The sequence below is a fragment of the Strongylocentrotus purpuratus genome, unplaced genomic scaffold (assembly GCF_000002235.5).
Source record: "Strongylocentrotus purpuratus isolate Spur 01 unplaced genomic scaffold, Spur_5.0 spur5_scaffold_19, whole genome shotgun sequence".
Lineage (NCBI taxonomy): Eukaryota > Metazoa > Echinodermata > Echinoidea > Camarodonta > Strongylocentrotidae > Strongylocentrotus > Strongylocentrotus purpuratus.
This window is the reverse complement of record NW_022145604.1, coordinates 627,019-645,728: the sequence shown is the minus strand read 5'-3', so window position 1 is coordinate 645,728 and position 18,710 is coordinate 627,019. Positions and strand designations below refer to the sequence as shown.

The 18,710-nt window shown below is 38.4% G+C and overlaps 1 protein-coding gene across 1 annotated transcript; it reads left to right on the top strand.

Moving 5' to 3' along the window:
• The first annotated feature begins 361 nt into the window (after window positions 1-361).
• On the top strand, window positions 362-8,695 carry LOC105445394. Its single transcript, XM_030989987.1, has 4 exons — window positions 362-703; window positions 4,117-4,448; window positions 4,853-5,125; window positions 6,544-8,695. Exons 1-4 carry the CDS (start codon window positions 590-592, stop codon window positions 8,483-8,485), a joined length of 2,661 nt encoding a protein of 886 aa, XP_030845847.1. The 5' UTR covers window positions 362-589; the 3' UTR covers window positions 8,486-8,695.
• Window positions 8,696-18,710: the final 10,015 nt, after the last annotated feature.

Sequence of the window (18,710 nt, the reverse complement as noted above, 5' to 3'; positions counted from 1 at the left end):
CCTATTATCCCCCTCAAATCTTGCCTTTAACAAATTTTGATCTTCTTTCTTTAAAAAAAATAGTTTTCGCATGTTTTTTAAATCTTTCTCAAGTTTCTTTCATTTTGTTCTCGATCCCTCCCAACATTCATTCACATCTCTTTATCTCTTTCACTATCGACTTTCACTCATTCTCAGTTCCCCCAAAGCATGTCGTGCCGTAGAATTATTTTTAAAAGGCAGAGATATTCATATTCCCTATCAAAATCAAAGCAGTATTTTTAACTATTGTGTTTACAAATGGCAAGGATTAGTGCATGCATGCCAGACAACTGGCGCCCGGCGGCGAATTTTTTTTTCCCAAACAGGTTTACCTATGAGAGTAAAATCCTGCCTCCTGATTGGTTCAGAGGTATACGCATCATGAATATTCATGACTGAGCTGAAAGATACTAGTAGTATTACGCATGCGCGTGACACAAGGCGAAGCTGCTCATGCAGCTCATCGAAAGTTTGAGTTCGTTGATGCAGCGCAGCTATAGTACGTAGGCTATACACTGCATGCATGGATATGCATGCGCAGTGATTGGCTCTAAGTTATAACTTTTACATGAGCTATTGTATTAGTATTATGGCGGAGTCTACAAGTACAACTCTCTGCAATTTTGGTCGCTCTAAAGAAGAGAATACCGATTTCTTCTGCAAGAACCATACAAGTCTTTATGTAAGTACCACAATATTATTGTGAAATTGTAAATCGGCCCATCCCATACCGCCATAGACCTAGGCGAATTTAGTCTATGAATTATGGTGCAGCAGTTTGGTTAAAATTGTTTAGGCCTAACTGTTAGATCTAGTCTACTGTTAGAGCTAGATCTAGGCTAGTAATACCGTACTACTGAAGTAGATCTAGGCTACTAGTACCTACCGTATAGGCCTAGATTTAGGTAACTAGCCTAGATCTAGATCTACTACAGTACTTGATTGTCTAGGGTTAATTGTTGTGTGTATGTATGAGTATGAGATAGTCTAGTAATGTTACATGACGAAAACTCGTTGTGAAACCTCCATTTGACTTTCACCACTAGGCACTAGAGCTGAGATTGTGATAAGCCCGAACATGGCCGAAGTAAACACTAGCGCTGTAATCCACCCCCACCGAGACCTTGATGAGGTGATAGTGAGAGAGAGAGAGAGATAAGCATGATAGAGGGGGAAAGGAAGGGAGAAGGGAGAAAGAGACACATGACATGCAGGGGTTGCTGCCAGAGTTAAAATTGTTGTTACAGTAGATCTAGACCCTATATCGCCAATTATGGGTCATTTTGCTTCGTTTGAACTTTCATTTTGGTCTTCATCTAACTAATTAGTGACTTTTGGACATGAAAATATCTTAAAACAAGTAAAATACTTATTTCCTACTTCTCATTTCCTTTCAGGCAGAGCCCCAGTAAGAGTTTGTTTACACTAGTATTACTATTACGTAAGATGATGAAGAGTCCAGCTGCAAACCATTAATATTATCTTAATCTCTCACTCAAGAGCCTCAACGAAACGAAATGGGGTAGAGCATGGACCTACTACTATCACAAGTAGTAGTAGTCTAGTAGGTCCATATGGTAGAGGCACCCCACCAGAAGCTCTCTCAAAGTTTTAAAGCCCAAGTCCACTCCAAAAATAACTTACTTTCAATAGAAGCAGAAAAATCAGACTAATTAACCAATCAAAAAAGTCTGAGCAAAATCGGATAACTAATAAGAAAGTTATGAATTTTTAATGGCATTACAAACTTTGAAAATCCCTAGACAAATTGGCAACTCACTCATGAGTCTGTGACATCATGTCCTCACTATCCACTAATTATTTTCTTTATATTGATGATATAAATTTCCTATTTTCTCCTTAAGAATCTTACTTCTTCACACCAGCATCCAAGTTAGATTAAAAGTAATATGTTTTTGTGTGGATGCACTAATATCTAGTAATTTTTTCCAGTTAAATTATGAAAAATGTGAATTTTGATAAACTATTTATATAAAAATCAATAATTATGAATATACAATATTCAGAAAATAGTATAAATTCTTCAAAGTTCATAAAAGATTTTGTGAAATGTTATTCACGCAATATGATACAAATCATATAACCTGGGCAAAGGCATGGGGAAATCAGGTTTTGGGGAATAAAAAGGGAAATAAATGGGATTAAACCACATAGAGCAATTGAAAGATAGTGAGGACATGACGTCACAACCTGATAACCAAATTGGCAACTTGTGTAGTGATTATCATAGTTCCATACTTTTACATACTTTTTCAAAATTTATAACTTTCTTATTATTTATAAGATTTTGCTCAATTTTTTTTGATTGGTTTGTCTAATTTTTCTGCTTCTATTGAAAGTAAGTTATTTTTGGAGTGGACTTTTACTTTAACGAGAGAAACAAAAATGGGGTAGCCCATCAGATTACATTGACTGCTGTGTTAAAGTGTGGGGTATAGTTTTAATATATGACGAACGAGAGCTTTTCGTAATGACACGGTCACCTCAGCTTGTCACTGTTTCGTTAATATTAGGCCTAACTATCAGGATATGTTCATAATCTGCGGGGGAAAAGGGAACAGACAGGGGCGGCCGAGCGACTTCCAAAGTAGGGGGGGGGGCACCAAGAAAAAAGGGCATTGAGGAGAATGGAAAATGGACACTTATTGCAAAGGAAAAAGGAACTTGTTGAAGGAAAAGGGGCACTTATCAGAGTTGAAAAGGGGAAGAGGCACTTTTACAAATTAATAGGGGCATTTGTCAATGTACAAGAGGCACTATTCCTATGTAAAAAGGGGTACTTCTTACAAAGTTAAAAGGGGCACTTTTCGGGTGCTTGAAAAAATGGGGGGGGGGTGGGCACTGTGCCAAAATGTTCCATGCAGCCTGTTTCCCGCTACACCTAACGTTAGGTCAATGCCTCAGAGTCGGAGGCCCATGAAAGTAGAATTGCCATTTGATTTGTCATATACATTGAAACATATGGGGGGGGGGGCACAGTATAGGCTCATGTACATAGGTGCTAGCTTTACCAACATCAGGTAAATTGCCACTTGGTCTGCACCCACCAGATTTTCGTCTGGTTTCATCACCCCACATGGTCTAATCCTAGTTCATCTACTAACCATTTGCTTGGTATAATTGCCACTAAGCCCATTTACCATTTTGTCTAATCTCCAGTTAGGGCTTGTTATGCTATAGTTACTATTTGTTTCTCTAGTCTCTTCCCATACATATTAATTTCACATCATTTGCATATTCATTTCATCCATTCATCTCCACAACATGCATACCAACTCATAAAGCTAGAACAGGTGGTATGTTCTCTTCTCATTTACATATTTCCACTTCTTACTTATCAATGGTTCTCTTCTCATTCATTTCACATCATTTGCATATTCATTTCGTCCATTCATCTCCACCACATGCATACCAACTCATAAAGCTAGAACAGGTGGTATGTTCTCTTCTCATTTACATATTTCCACTTCTTACTTATCAATGGTTCTCTTCTCATTCATTTCACATCATTTGCATATTCATTTCATCCATTCATCTCCACCACATGCATACCAACTCATAAAGCTAGAACAGGTGGTATGTTCTCTTCTCATTTACATATTTCAACTTCTTACTTATCAATGGTTCTCTTCTCCTTTTTCTTATGAATATTCATTTTTATTCATAAATCCTATTTTGCTATTGGTTGATAACGTATTTTTCATTTGAATATAATCTGCATGAAGCACATGTACAGCCTCATATAATAAAACTCATACAGAGCTGGACTGGACTAACACTGTGTAAGAGGTATTGATTTAGAGTTCTGTTGGCATGATAAGTTAGAGACTTAATAGGAGAGAGGATTTGTGAGTTTGGCAGTGATTTGTATGATTGGTGTTTAATTCAGTGATTGATTGGCAAGAGATTAACTGGTTTTAGACAATGTGAGAATCAATCTGCTAGTAGACCAAGTGGATACAAACCACAATTCATTTTATTCTCGCCAACTTAATCTGTGAAGCACAACTTTAGTCAACCATGACTCTTCATACAAAACCATTAAACATGTCTTACTTCTTTCTTAAATTACAGGAATCCCTTCCACCTGACTATGCCTACCACATTTGCAATTATCAAGAGGTTGCGGATGGCAAATATGAGGCAGAATTCAGAATTGACATTTCCAATGAAGATGATGCTAAACTGTGGCTAGAAAAATACCAACAGCTCACCAAAGTGACATTCCGTGTTGGAGCAACAAAGCTAAAAAATGGATGGGTGAATCTGTTCAAGGTTTTTTACCGTTGCCAACACAAGACTCTTCCTCGGTCTGAAACAGCAAGTCAGAAAATGTCGTCAAAGAACACGAATTGTCCAGCGAAGCTAGCTGTGACTGTTAAAAAGATTCCTGGGAAACTAAGCAGGTAAGTTTCAAAAATATAAGTTGGCAACATGATGAAAACAACAAAATCACTATTTAAAAATACAAATTGGCAACTTTTCGTTAAAAATTTGCTATAATCGTTCATGTTGATCTCATGTTATATCCATATTTAATTTTTTCAAAATATGAAAATAAACAAAATTAACGATTGTTGCCAATTTGAGGAGCAAAAGCAGATTAATCTAATTGACCTTATGAAAGCTGTGTACCTCTTTGGGTTAACACAATATGCCCCAAATGGTGGAGTTGGGCCCTTCCTGTATTCCAGTATTCAATTGTTTGGTTCAGTTTGTATTGAATAAAAATGCCAGGGGTTAAAAGTTATTGGTTACATTCGTTCTTCAAGATTATATTTTATTTTATATCTTTCATTGTCAATTTCAGAGCCAAAAGTAAGGATCTTCACTTGCCAGCCTATCAAACTGTTGTCAAGATCTCTCACACCCATAACCACATGAATGATAGTGCCGATACACTGAAGCACAGAGATGTCAGCAAGGAGACGATTGAGAAATTCAAAGACTTGTTCTCTAAAGGCCATTCACCTGCATCAGCTTTGAACACACACAAACTGGATCTGCAACTACAGTATGACCAAGATTATGTGTATGAAGCTGCTGACCGTGCAAACTGTCCAGACACACAATTCTGTCACAGGTGAGAATTCATATTATAGTCTTGCCCCCCCCCCCCAAAAAAAAAGATGTCATTTTTTATGCCCCCACCCATCGTAAGTGGTTGCCGGAGGGATTGTTTTATCGGGTCGTCCATCCGCCCTCCATCCCATTTTCGTTCTTGCGATAACTAAAGAACCGTTTGACTTTATCAACTTAAAACTTGGTCCAAGTATACATATAGGATTGACGATGATCTGATTAGTTTTTGGGGTGATAAGGTCAAAGATCACAGAGGTCATTATATACCTGAAAATATCTCGTTCTCGCGATAACTAAAGAACCATTTAAGGGATCATCTTCAAACTTGGCTCATGCATGTATGGGAGTGACTGTGCATCTGATAAGATTTGGGGGTCACAAGGTCAAAGGTCACACAGGTCAATATTTGAAAATTTAAGAAGTTAGGCGTGTAATATATTTCTGATCTGGCAATGGCGGAGGCATAAATTTTGACTGCGCGCAGTCAAGAATCCATCTAGTTTTAATGGAAATCCATCAAGATACCCTCGATTTTGGACAACAAAACTATGCAGAGACTAGCTGGTTACAAGCAGTTAATAGATATATCCATGAAAAATGTCTGCTGTGCTGTCTCTACTCTGTTTAAGAGTGTGCTAGGAATTGTTCAAACCTGACTCTTACACTGGTGATACATGTCTGACATAGCAACTCCTATGTTGTACTGTAAACAGTTGAATAGCTCTGGCAAAGCTATTACATAACACCGTTGATTGATAGCTCACTAATGATTGACAGTTGATGTCACTGAAGGCATGAGATCTGGAGGTTTTTTAGGGACGGAGCTGAGCAGGTTGAAAGAATAATTGTTCAAAAATCCATGAAACATGTTTGGATATTTGAATAGCAAATATGAGTTGTATGCTTGCAACTTGCATTTTGGTTGCAGAGGCTTTTGAAAGTCCAATTGCGAGAACCAGGAAGAACATCCTGAAATGCAGAGAACCTCAAATACATGTAGCATCAATTAATATGTGTTCTCTGTAACATATGCAGACAAGATCTTTTGGCATTGTTGAATAAGTTTGATCTCATCATTCACAGGTCAATGGTCAAATTTTTTAATTTAACATATCAATTGGGGAGTTAAGGAATCAAAATATAACTTTAAAAATTGAATCTATGTAGAAAATTTCATGGCATTGCCCATTTAAGATTCATTAAACATAACTGAAGAAATTTGGAATTAATGTGTATTTTCAAATAAGTCCTCATTGTAATGCATTCTGTTGCCTATCATTGAAAAATTCTCTTGGTCGATCCTCTCAGTCATGCGTATGTCTGAATAACATCTTGTAGTAGGAAGATGTAAATTAGTATTCTAAAACATTTACCATGTTATAGTCACCATTTATCCATTTTTATATTTTTGTATTCCAGGTTGTACCGGAAGATCTTTGACAAGGCATATGGTGCTGCAAGTGGCGAGAAAATGTTGAGTGACCTTGAAGCTGCCATTGCAGGGTACAACAGTGAGGTGGGTGAAGTCTGTGCCAAGATCGATCAGGTCAACAACAAGATTGCCATCGCTCTATGTTCTCCGCTCATGAAACGTTGCAGTCAGAAGCATGAATACAGCAGAGAACTTGTCTTTATCGATGCTACGGGGGGTATGGATCGATATGACTGCAGGGTATTTATGCTCTTGACCCACAGTGCTGCTGGTGGTTTGCCCGTGGGATGCCTGATTGTGACCTCTGAGTCTAGGGACTGCATTACCCTGGCATTGAAACTGTACTTGGACATCATACCAAAAGATGCCTTTTTTGGCCGTGGTACACTTGGCCCTCGTGTTTTTTTGTCTGATGATAGCGAGGCAGAAAGGCAGAGCCTGGCAGCAGTTTTTCCAGACGCTACGTTAATTCTTTGTGTTTTCCACCTGCTGCAGGCGGTGTGGAGATTCCTGTGGGAAGGAAAGAATCAGATCAGGAAGGAGCATAGACCACAGCTGCTTTTTGCTGTCAAAAAGATGACATTCTCAATGTCTGAGAATACTCTTGAGGAAGCATATGAAGAGCTCCAGGGTAGTGACGTTGCTCGCCTCTATCCAAACTTCCTAGCACATGTTGAGAAACTGTATAGTCGCCGTCAAGCATGGGCTGTGTGCTATCGTCAAGACTTACCCACTCGGGGTAACAACACCAACAACTATGCCGAGGCGGCAATGAGAATTCTCAAGGATCAAATCTTTGAGCGAGTGAGAGCGTACAATGTTGTTCAGCTGTTTGACTTTCTTGTGACACGTGTCTCCAGTTACTACGAGCGTAGACTCACTGACTTGGCTAATGGACGTGTTGATGTGACAGTTTCAAGAAAGTACCTCCCTGGTGGGTCATCGATTCCAGCCACCAGCATCACCAAGATTGGTGCCCATTGTTACGAGGTGAAGAGTGAGACGAAGGAGGAAACAAAATACAACGTGGATACAGAAATTGGAGTGTGCACATGCATTACAGGAATGAATGGCGCTCCCTGCAAGCACCAGTATGCCGTTGTGCGACATTTCAACGAGACCTCGCTGAATTTCTTGCCCCTCAGAGACCCTCACTTGCGGGAACACATGCTATTTCTGGCAACTGGTCAGAAAAATGTGAGACCAGGATGGTTCACATCCCTACCAATTGCAGGCTTGCCACTAGAAGAGGATCCTGGGGTACAGGTACCAGACCAGATGGGTAGTCTGAGTGATGATGATAATGTAGTTGAATCCGAGTGCCCTTCTGTTGCTTCAGTTGCAGCTCCGTCCAGCTCCAATGTGGCTGTGGAGTCTTTGAATGTTCAGAGGATGCTGCAGAATAAGTTTGATATGAGGGGCAGTGGTCCATTGCAGTCAAATGTTGATGGAGGTGAACCACCCTGCAATGATAAATTAGCCTCTTTGGAAGCTGCTATCAATGACTGTGCCAGTCAACTAATTGCAAAGCTCAAGCGCGATCCGGAAGAACTCAGTGAGCCTGTTGAATCCTATGTTAAACAGTTCAACTCCTTGAAAACAAATTCTGCCCTTGTTGGTGCCCTGAAGACCTTCGGTAAATACACTGGTGCTTCTCTGGATATGACCTCTTCAAAGAAAAAGAAACAGGCTCGAAGGAAGGGAGTGGCCATCAAAGTTCAGCCAGCTGCTGTTAGTCGGCGTAAGAGTGTTCTTGGGGGCCGCAGATGCCTTCACACTGGCCGAAAGCTAAGAGAATTGAAGAAGCGAAAGACAGTGGACAGTTCCCAGTTGATTCCAAAAAAGAAACCAAGGAAAGCACCCCATTCTCTCAGTCAGTGTGTAACAAACAATGAAGGGATTGGTCAAAATAAATCTTCAAAGTGGTAGTTAGTTACATGTATAGTCAGCTAGACAGTCACCTGACCCACTTGCTGCTCCCTTATCTCTTCGTTTGTTAATCCTTATTATGTACTTGTCTCTTGCTATGCTGTATTGTATTTGTGCTTTTTATATGTGAATGGTCGAATAAATAATAATAATAATAATAATAATAATAACAGTTAAAGATGAAGTTGAGTTCTGGTCATGCGATTGCATTGTGAAAGAAACGGTGTGGAACCAACCAGAAAAGGTTGATCATCTAGCATATAAGAATTTGTGTGTATTGCAAGGTTCTGGAATCATCAAAATGATAAGAAATTTGGCCAAGTCTTGGTAAAGTTATAAACACTTGCACAGAAAGATGTATATGGGACTACACGAACATATGGCGTAAAAAGCCGCCCCCCCCCCCCCCGATTTTTACGATGTTACATGCATATTTAGAATATGAAGGCATTTGAAGAGCCATGCTTTTCAGGGAACATGTCTTAAATGATGTTCTGCACACTTGCATAATAAGAATGAGTAATGCTCACAAATTATTTTTCACCTCTTCCCAGAACTCAACCTTCTCTTTAATTGAAACCCAGACATCAGTGTGCTTTCAGTGAATAAAGAAGAACAAGAAGAGTTAGACAGTGAAAGTTTGAGCGAAAGCGGGCAATCTGTTCAAGAGTTTAAGTAAATCCTTATTACGGGGATCCTTGAATTGGCAACTTTGCCAGCATCTGTAATGTCATTGTGGACAACTCTCCATTCATTTTTTACACAGAATTTAACATTTTCTTCATTTTCAAGAAAAATATAGATTCTTTTAATTCAATCGGTTTGAGTATGACATGGCTAGATTGATTCTGCAAGCATTTTTGGAAAAATTATGTTGATTCCTGGCTTAGAATTTAATATAAATCAATTTTAAAAAAATGATGCACAAAATGAATGGAGACTTGTCCACAATAGCATCACAGATGCTGCCAAGCTAGTTAAACCAGGTATCCCAATAATAGGGATTTACTGAACCCTTGACAATTTGATGATAACTCTTGAACAGATTGTCTGATTTTATTCAAACTTTCAAACTTTAATTCTTTCCGTGCTAAGAGACTTTACATTTTTAATTGAACATTACTCCACTTAGAAAGATGGATATATGGTCTGACATACATGTATATGACATATGATATGATATATGACATAGTCTAGAGGATACATATAGTATTTTAAATATTTATAAGTCACTATAATTATGCTACCATTGGATTTGTTTTGTTTTTAGAAAACTGCAGATATTGGGAAAGGATCCATTCTTATTTTAGCATAAAACAATAGCAAATAAATGAGAAATGAAAATTGAAAGGTCAAGAGAGATTAAGCTCATTTCTATTTCAAAATAATTTTCATGCATGACATTGAATTAATGGAATTATTTTGTATCATTTGAAAGGGTAATAAATGTTTGTAGAACTTTTGTGTAAAGCAAGCACTGTACATGATTTGGTAGAATTTGGGAACAAGCAAAACCCCTTGGCACTGTAAGAGTTAAAGGAGAATGAAACCCTGGGGAAATATCTATTTTTAACGAACAGAGAAGATAGAGAGAGGCAATTAAAAAAAAAAGTTCCATCAAAATCGGTTACGAAATGAGAAAGTTATGAAAGTTTGAAAAGTTTTGCGAACCGCACTTTAGTTGTACAATTCTCAATATGTTTTGTACACAAAATTTCATATTTTCTCCATTATCTCTGAAGATGCTGCTTGTGTTTTTGTGAACTCAACATACATGTATGTTATCAAATACATTTTCCCATGATATATATATCTTGAGCTAAGAAGGAGACAAGCTGCACCTTCAGAGATAATTGGGAAAATATGAATTTTGTGTACAAAACATATGGAGCATTGTACTACTAAACCTGCCACTTTGAAGCAACATTGCCAATTTGAGGATCGCCAAAGAAAGTAAATTGAGGCTTTTCAAACTTTCATAACTTTCTCATTTTGTAACCAATTTTGATGGAACTTTTAAAAATTGCTTATCTCTATCCTCTCTTTTCATTAAAGTGGATTTTCCCCAGGGTTTCATTGTCCTTTAATATTTCCCAAATTTGATTTGTGAGCACAAAAATACTTCAATCACAGGCATATAAACAATTTCTGTCAAGTAAATTGTACCAAGTTAGATTCGAAGTGAGTTAATCAAGTTATAGGCATAATGCTATGAAAATTGTTAAGAACTTATATGAGACACAAAATAGTCTTGTAGGGTAGAATGAAGGCACATTATAACTTTTGAAGGAAATAAATGGAGGCATGAGTGAATTTGCAAGTAAGATATGATCTCACGCATATAGTCATTTTAATGACTGATGATTTGATTGGCTAATTTAGATTTTAGTTCATTCAAGATAACTTTTGTTCATTTAAGAAAATGGTGACATTTTTCATAGATTTCAGTAAGTGTAATACATACTTGTAATTAGAATGTTCAATGTATTGACAAAGAAAGATTATTAATAGAACAAAATCTTGAAAATAATTTGGGTAAAAGTTCATACTACTTTTTTATGTGAAAGGTCATGCTAAATTCTTGCACATAGAGTGTTCATGTCTAATTTCGAATCTGAGAATAAATAGTGAGAGTTCAGGTTTTAATTAAAATTGGGATTTATTTTTTATTTTAATGCTTTGAAATTGTGTCAGTAGGTTATGTTATTATGTATTCTGAATTAGTCTCAAAAGCAGTGACACATGCATGCAATATATATGGAGTCTCAAATTTAGTTGACAGAGGCAGTGAAATAAATGTGTGTGGGGATTGTATCTTAATAACAGAAAATGTAAAATCATATCTTGTGCATGTCATATCAAGTTTAAATTCATGAAAGTAGGTCAAAGGTTATGAACCTGCTGTTTGTATTTATTGTTGAAAGCTCAAATTAATGCAATGAAATGTATGTCCTTTAAATATTGTTTTGATTCTGATTTAAGTTAGATAATCTTGAGAAAAGAAGTTTGAAGATATAAAGATTGAAAAGGACTTAGTCAGATATTCATGTTTAAATAAGAGATGAATCAGTGTAATGTGCACTTGGTATGCATATTAATAATAAAAGCTTGTCTTTGACATGTGTAGAGCCTGTATATATTACTTTATGTCCTTTGTTTTCTTTGGCCAGGTTCATCTGTCACAAAGGAACCAGAACCACTGATATGTTTGTTTGTTTGGTTTTATTTCCACTTTTTCATATCAATACAAAGAAACATACAAATAAATATAATGAATAACATGTAAGTTTGACAAAATTTGTTTCTAGTTAAAATAAAAGTTTCATACAAAAGGAAAAAGCAGGAGACCACATGTTGTAAGCGTAAATGCTTGAACATGACCGTGGCCTCTGCCGAGTTAACAAAATAAAAGAACAACCCATGCAACTGCATTGTATTCAATGTTAAATAAGATATGAGTGAAGTGATTAAAAGTGAGCATGGCTGAATTAATTTTGAGTGAAAATAACAAAACAAATTTAGTGAAATATTTCGTGTTGAGAAGTGCATTTGTGCAAGGTGCAAAAATGAGCTTGGTGGAACAAAAAAGAGACTAATACCGTGATATTAATTGTGTGTTGGTTTCAGTTACGGGTGATAATATTAAATGTTTGTCAAGATATCATGCTCAGAGCAACACAGTGGCTTTGAACCACATCCAACCATCTCATGTCGGACCATCCTGATAAGATAATTCATACCCCTTGTGTGTGTCTATTGTGTATTCTTGACAGCTAGTGTGTGCATTTGTTGCTTATGTGTTTGTAAATACATGAGGGTGGGTGGGTGTGTGTTTATAGAGAGAGAGAGAGAGAGAGAGAGCGAGAGAGAGAGAGCGAGAGAGAGAAAGAGAGAGAGAGAGAGAGAGAGAGAAAGATAGTGTTTGTATGTATAGGCTATGTGTGAAATTGGAATATTAGTGTGTGTACTGTAAGTGAACTCTTTGAGAAAAAAAATCCGCAGTGTAAAACTATATAAACCAAGCACCAGAATAACCAGAAATGTTCACAAACAGACCCCCCCCCCCTACCCCCAATAAAAATCGCCTCGCACGCACCACAGCTAGCTCACATACATTTTGTACACCTAAATGGCCAGCAAAACTGAAGTCCACGCGCATGCGTAATACATATACTAGGTACTGCAGCTCAGCCACAGTGCTGTGAACTCAGCTCGTGAATATTCATGACGCGTATACCTCTGAACCAATCAGGAGGCAGGATTTTACTCTCATAGGTAAACCTGTTTGGGAAAAAAAAATTCGCCGCCCGGCGTGGTGTAATATTACACGTGGTTTCTCAGAACAGGGTGTGCGGCCTTTGTTTGTTATCGGTTACCAGGCGACCAGCACATAACAAATTGATGTAAATCTCAGTGTCATGTGTAGCATGGGCGCTGCATGTCATGCTTGTTTTTAATTGACAGAAAAACGGACCAATCATAGTAAAGAATGTGGGATGGGGGCTCTAGCTGACAGAGAGTGTACTTCTGTATTTTGAGAAGTGGTGATGCCTAGCCTTAGGGAGTGGTTTAGACTAAGCATGTTGACCTGGGACTTATTATAACTGTCTTGAATCATGGCTGCATGGTAGACAGCAGGTCAGTAGACAGAAGGTCACACAAGATGTGTTGTAGAGTAGACTTGTAGTAAAAGTCAATATTATTTCCGGGTTACCGGACCTTTCCGGGTCCCGTTAAGAAATTTGGAAAATTCCCGGGTCGGGCCGGGTCCGGGTTTTGGGTTCCGAGCTACAGTGTGCTCTCTGTTCTTAAAATGCTATTCATTGAGATCCTGTCTATATACGACAGCAGACCTCAGTGTCAGGTATATAGTTTGTAAATGAGTTGATATGCATGATAGAAATTGATGTTTTCCAAGAGTTGAAAATAACTTACAAAAGTTTTTATTACAATGGTTTTCGGCATTGCAGTCATAAGTTGCATTTCCAGTGTTTTACTCATTTCAAAAATTTGTAGTGAAAGTTAAGATATATTTTCTTTTTTTGAAAAAGGCTATTTTGCTCAATATTCTTTACATGTTGAAAGACGTATCCGGACTATCTAATCAATCCACAAGCTACTGTACACCAGGGTTGGCCCTTCCACAAGCCTTGCTGGAGGATCTTCAACCAACCTTTGTAGGATTTCAAAACAATCTAGTCAGGGTATCGTAAAGGTGAAGCAACAATGGAGCGCATGAAAGGCAAGCACTTTGCATCAAGAGAGGAGAGAACAGTAGTTACACATGCATTGGTAGGACACATGATACACAAACATACTGCAATGTATTATCAAGTTTATTTGGGTTTAAGCCGTGGAGGGCTTTGAAGGTATATATTTTTTTTAAGAGCCAGAATATGTAAATGTATTTTCGGTAGATTTGAGTCAGAATGTGAGCAGATGTTCACCATTTTCAACACTGTAGGCATTATATTTGCCTTTAAATCTTATATACTGTAATGTTTGTTTGTTTGTTATATACTGAAATGTATGCTACTTCACTGACTTGTCATGTGTGCGTTGATGATCATCTCGTGTAAATAAATGTAAATTAGGTGGAGTGCGACTAAGGGATCAAAATGATGTCTGATTTATTGAAGGGTTTTGATCAACCTGAGATCTCGTCGGTGTTTGGCATTAACTGCAAAAGGAGTTCAATGCAAACGTAATGGAATATTTGAATTCAACTACGCATTACATGATGTCTGTACATGTCGTGTACATCAACCTCTTTATCAAGTAAAGATACTGGTGTTGCCGAGCGTATCTACTGCAGTGAAATTTGGAGTGCAGGCAATGATGGTATCATCCGGTGCTAAATCTGACGGCACATGAAGGTTGCGCGGGAAAAGAGGGTGATTCTGATCAAACATTTGTATGTGCTCTCTGTTCTTCAAATGCTATTCATTGAGATCATGTCTAGATATGACAGAAGACCTCAGTGTCAGGTATATAGTTTGTAAATGAGTTGATATGCATGATAGAAATTGATGTTTTCCAAGAGTTGAAAATAACTTACAAAAGTTTTTATTACAATGGTTTTTGGCATTGCAGAGATGAGTTGCATTTCCAATATTTTTTACTCATTTCAAAAATTTGTTGTGAAAATTAAGATCCATTTTTTTGTGTGTGAAAAAGGCTATTTTGCTCAATATTCTCTTCATGTTCTAAGACGTAGCCAGACCTCTGACTACCGAAAAGGATGAGTCCAAACAATGCAAATAATGCAATCGCTACTTTAAGAACGAGTGGTGCTTCAAGAAACATTGGGCAAACAAGGTATATGAGCGTTTTTTCCAATGTGAAATATGCCAAACACTCTGCAGTAAGGGGCAATTAAAAAAGCGAGGCAAAGAACACATCTGCGGCCAAACGCTGTGCAAAAAATGCAGATGTATTGTCGATCCTGGGCATAAAAGCCACATACAACAAAAAGATCCATTCACGCTGAGAGACCAACATGATGAACAAGAGGGGGTAGAAGAAGGTGCCAATGATCTTCTGAAGGATGAGCGACCAAAGAATACCAAGTATGTATTCTTTGAATTTGAATGTACACAGGATACAGGTAAACACATACCAAACTATTGCGTTGCTCAGAGAGCTTGCAATTTCCACGCCCAGCAATCTTTCGAACAGGACTGCGCCATGTGTGGCAAGGCAGGAGAAAAACAATGTGTTTTTCAAGGACCAAATACCAGCGATGTTTATAAATTCTGATGTCATCATCATTAGTAGTCAATAGAGTATATTTCCAAAGGAGATCTGATAGTAATAATTTATGCAGTTTACTTTCGTAGGTTCAATTTGTTCCAGAACAGGATACCAGGACGTGTACGTAGTCGGCGGAGACAGGAACGGGGAAGGCAGGAACGGCCGGGAAGGAGGCCTACTACGTACACTAGGCAGGTGACCCTCCTTCCGTCATCATCTGTGGCAAGCATAGCGAGCTATGCAGGGCTTCAGATTGGTAGGTTCAATTTGTTCCAGAACAGGACACCAGGACGTGGTAGGCGGAGGCAGGAACGGGGAAGACAGGAACGGCAGGGAAGGAGGCCTACTACGTACACGAGGCAGGTGACCCTTCTTCCATCATCATCTGTGGCAAGCATAGCGAGCTATGCAGGGCTTCAGATTGGTAGGTTCAATTTGTTCCAGAACAGGACACCAGGACGTGTTAGGCGGAGGCAGGAACGGGGAAGACAGGAACGGCAGGGAAGGAGGCCTACTACATGTACGTACACGAGGCAGGTGACCCTTCTTCCTTCATCATCTGTGGCAAGCATAGCCAACTATGCAAAGCTTCAGAATGGTAGGTTCAGATTGTTCCATAATACAGACAGGATACCATGACGTGGACGAGCTTGCAGAGAGCTTGCAAATTCTGCACCCAGCAACCCTTCAAACAGGACTGCCTATGAACATCATAAATGTGTATCGAGCCAATGTCCTTGATGGAGGATTTCTAGGTTTTCGCAAAGCACGATTTAATCCAAAATCACAATTGAATGTGAGTTTTGCTGGGTAATGTGGGATCGACAATAAGGGCCTCACACAAGAGTTTCTCACCCTTGCCTTGGCAGCAGTCAAGAATACAGCGGTATCTTGTTCCCTTTCCAGATCCCTGAAGAAATTCATTTATGATATTGGCAGGCAGATTAACATAAATTTGCCTGCCAATCTCATAAATGTTTACCGGGGGAACGTCCTCGATGGAGGATATTGTGGATTTAAAAAAGCTAGATTCAACCCAGTGGCAGCATTAAATGTGAATTTCGCAGGCAAGTGTGGGATTGACAACAAAGGACTAACACAAGAATTTCTCACCCTCGCCTTGCCTTTCAGAGCTGCCAACAGTCAAATTCAATAAGCAAAGATTTCATAAGAAACCTGGGAGATTTGTATTAAATGAATGCAATCCAATGGGCAATTTTCTTACCATAACCAGGACATGAAAGATTGTGGGCAGTCAAATTTCACACAGCGATAATATTTTCCCTTTCTAGATCCCTGAAGAAACTCATTTATGATATTGGCAGGCAGATTAACACAGATTTGCCTGCCAATCTCATAAATGTTTACCGGGGGAACGTCCTCGATGGAGGATATCGGGGATTTCAAAAAGCTCGATTCAACTCTATGGCTGCTTTAAATGTTAATTTCGCAGGCGAGTGTGGGATTGACAACAAAGGACTAACACAAAGAGTTTCTCACTCTCGTCTTGGCAGCCATTAAGGATTCTCCCGTCCTTGCAGGAGAAAGAGTGATCGAGGCAGATTAACACAAATTTGCCTTCCAACATCATAAATGTGGATCGAGCCAATGTTCTCGATGGAGAAGTCCGAGGCTTTTAGAAAACATGGTTCAACCCTAAATCCCAAGTGAATGGAGGACGCGGTAGAGCTGGAGGAAGGCCCTGTGTGTAAAAGAAAAGAAACCATCTCTGACGATAAAGAACGATACATTAGATCCCCTAGAAGTAATGGTTAAAGTATGAGGGCCGTATACAGGGTTTTTCCAGATCTCACGAGTAGAAGTGCACACAACAACCTATATGGTCACGAAGGGAAGGAAGAGGCTCCACTAAGAGAGAAAATCGATTCATTACTTTGATGAGGCCCTCAGTGAAGAAGAAGATTAAATTAAAAACTGTTAAAATGTATAAAAATAACATGTATGTATTAGTGCCATTCGCATTAGTTGGACAAATTTGTTCTGTCCACGCCCCATTGGCAGTAGGCTTAAAGGAAGGTTCTCAAATTTGATTAACCCAGCCATTGTAGGGGCTTCCTTATTTTCTGAAGAGGACAATCCTTTTGTAAAGTTTTACCCTTTCCTGGATTTAATTCTTGGGCTTTTCTTTTCACATTACTCAGGAAAGAATCTACCATCATTAAGATGGAGAAGACTCGTGGCAGATGGAAGAGACAAGGTATCGATTGGCCAATCACAGGAGGCAAACTAAACAAAAAAAGGAACTGCTACAAGATATCCACAGGAAAGCTTACGACCACAGTTTTTCTGTAGCCTGTCGAAAGAAATATTCAGGTTAGTTATCATAGCAGTGCATTTCTTGGGCTTTTCTTTTCACATTACTCAGGCAAGAATCTACCATCAGCAAGATGGAGAAGACTCGTGGCAGATGGAAGAGACAAGGTATCGATTGGCCAATCACAGGAGGCAAACTAAACAAAAAAAGGAACTGCTACAAGATATCCACAGGAAAGCTTGCGACCACAGTTTTTCTGTAGCCTGTCGAAAGAAATATTCAGGTTAGTAATCATAGCAGTGCATTTCCTAGCTTTTTCTCCTCCTTATATCTTCAATACTCTATATTGTGTCAAGTTTAATATTGATATTCACAGATAGCCTGCAGTCACTCTGCCACAACTAAATTGATCAATTTTCTAAACTATTATTTTGGTAATATCTACATGTATATCAATCGGTATGAGCATTATTCTTTGGTATAGAAATGTGCTGCATAATTATTATTATTAATTGTTGTTGTTGTTGTGTTTTTTTTGTTTTTTTTGGGGGGGGGAGGGGGGGGGAGGGGTCAACAAATTTAACCATCTTCTCCCCCCCCCCCTTCTTGCAAGAAAGAGCCTTGCACATTTTTTATGTTATAATTTATCTGTAATATTTGTTAACAGCTGGTCAGACTCTCGCAGTTTGTGTAGCCAAGCCGATAAAGTCCACTGCAGCCTCCCTGCATAAAGACATCAAAGGTTACAACGAGAAGAAATTCTCATCGGGGGACCTGCCAGACACTCTGACTGAACAGGATGTGGTAGATCCTGAAGGCCCAATCTACAAACAAATTGAGGTGTGAAATATAAACTCATTATTTACTTCATTTATTTCCGCACTGTTTATTGACATCTAGATTTTCCACTGTATTTATATATTTATATTTGTATGTACATGTAAAGCACCTTTTAAATGTCCGAAGGCAAATTTTATGTATTTTTTACATGACAATAAATTATCTTATCTTATCTTATCTTATCTTATCTTGTATAAGATCAACAGTTCAAAGTTATGGGACAATGAATTTTTCCATGAAAGACTAAATCTTCAGATACCGTATACCTGATGCTAGGCATATCCAGTGGTGTAGTCATTTTTTAGCTTCAAGAATGTTTATTTATGACAGTACCTTGCTTTATAGAAAGTCACAGAT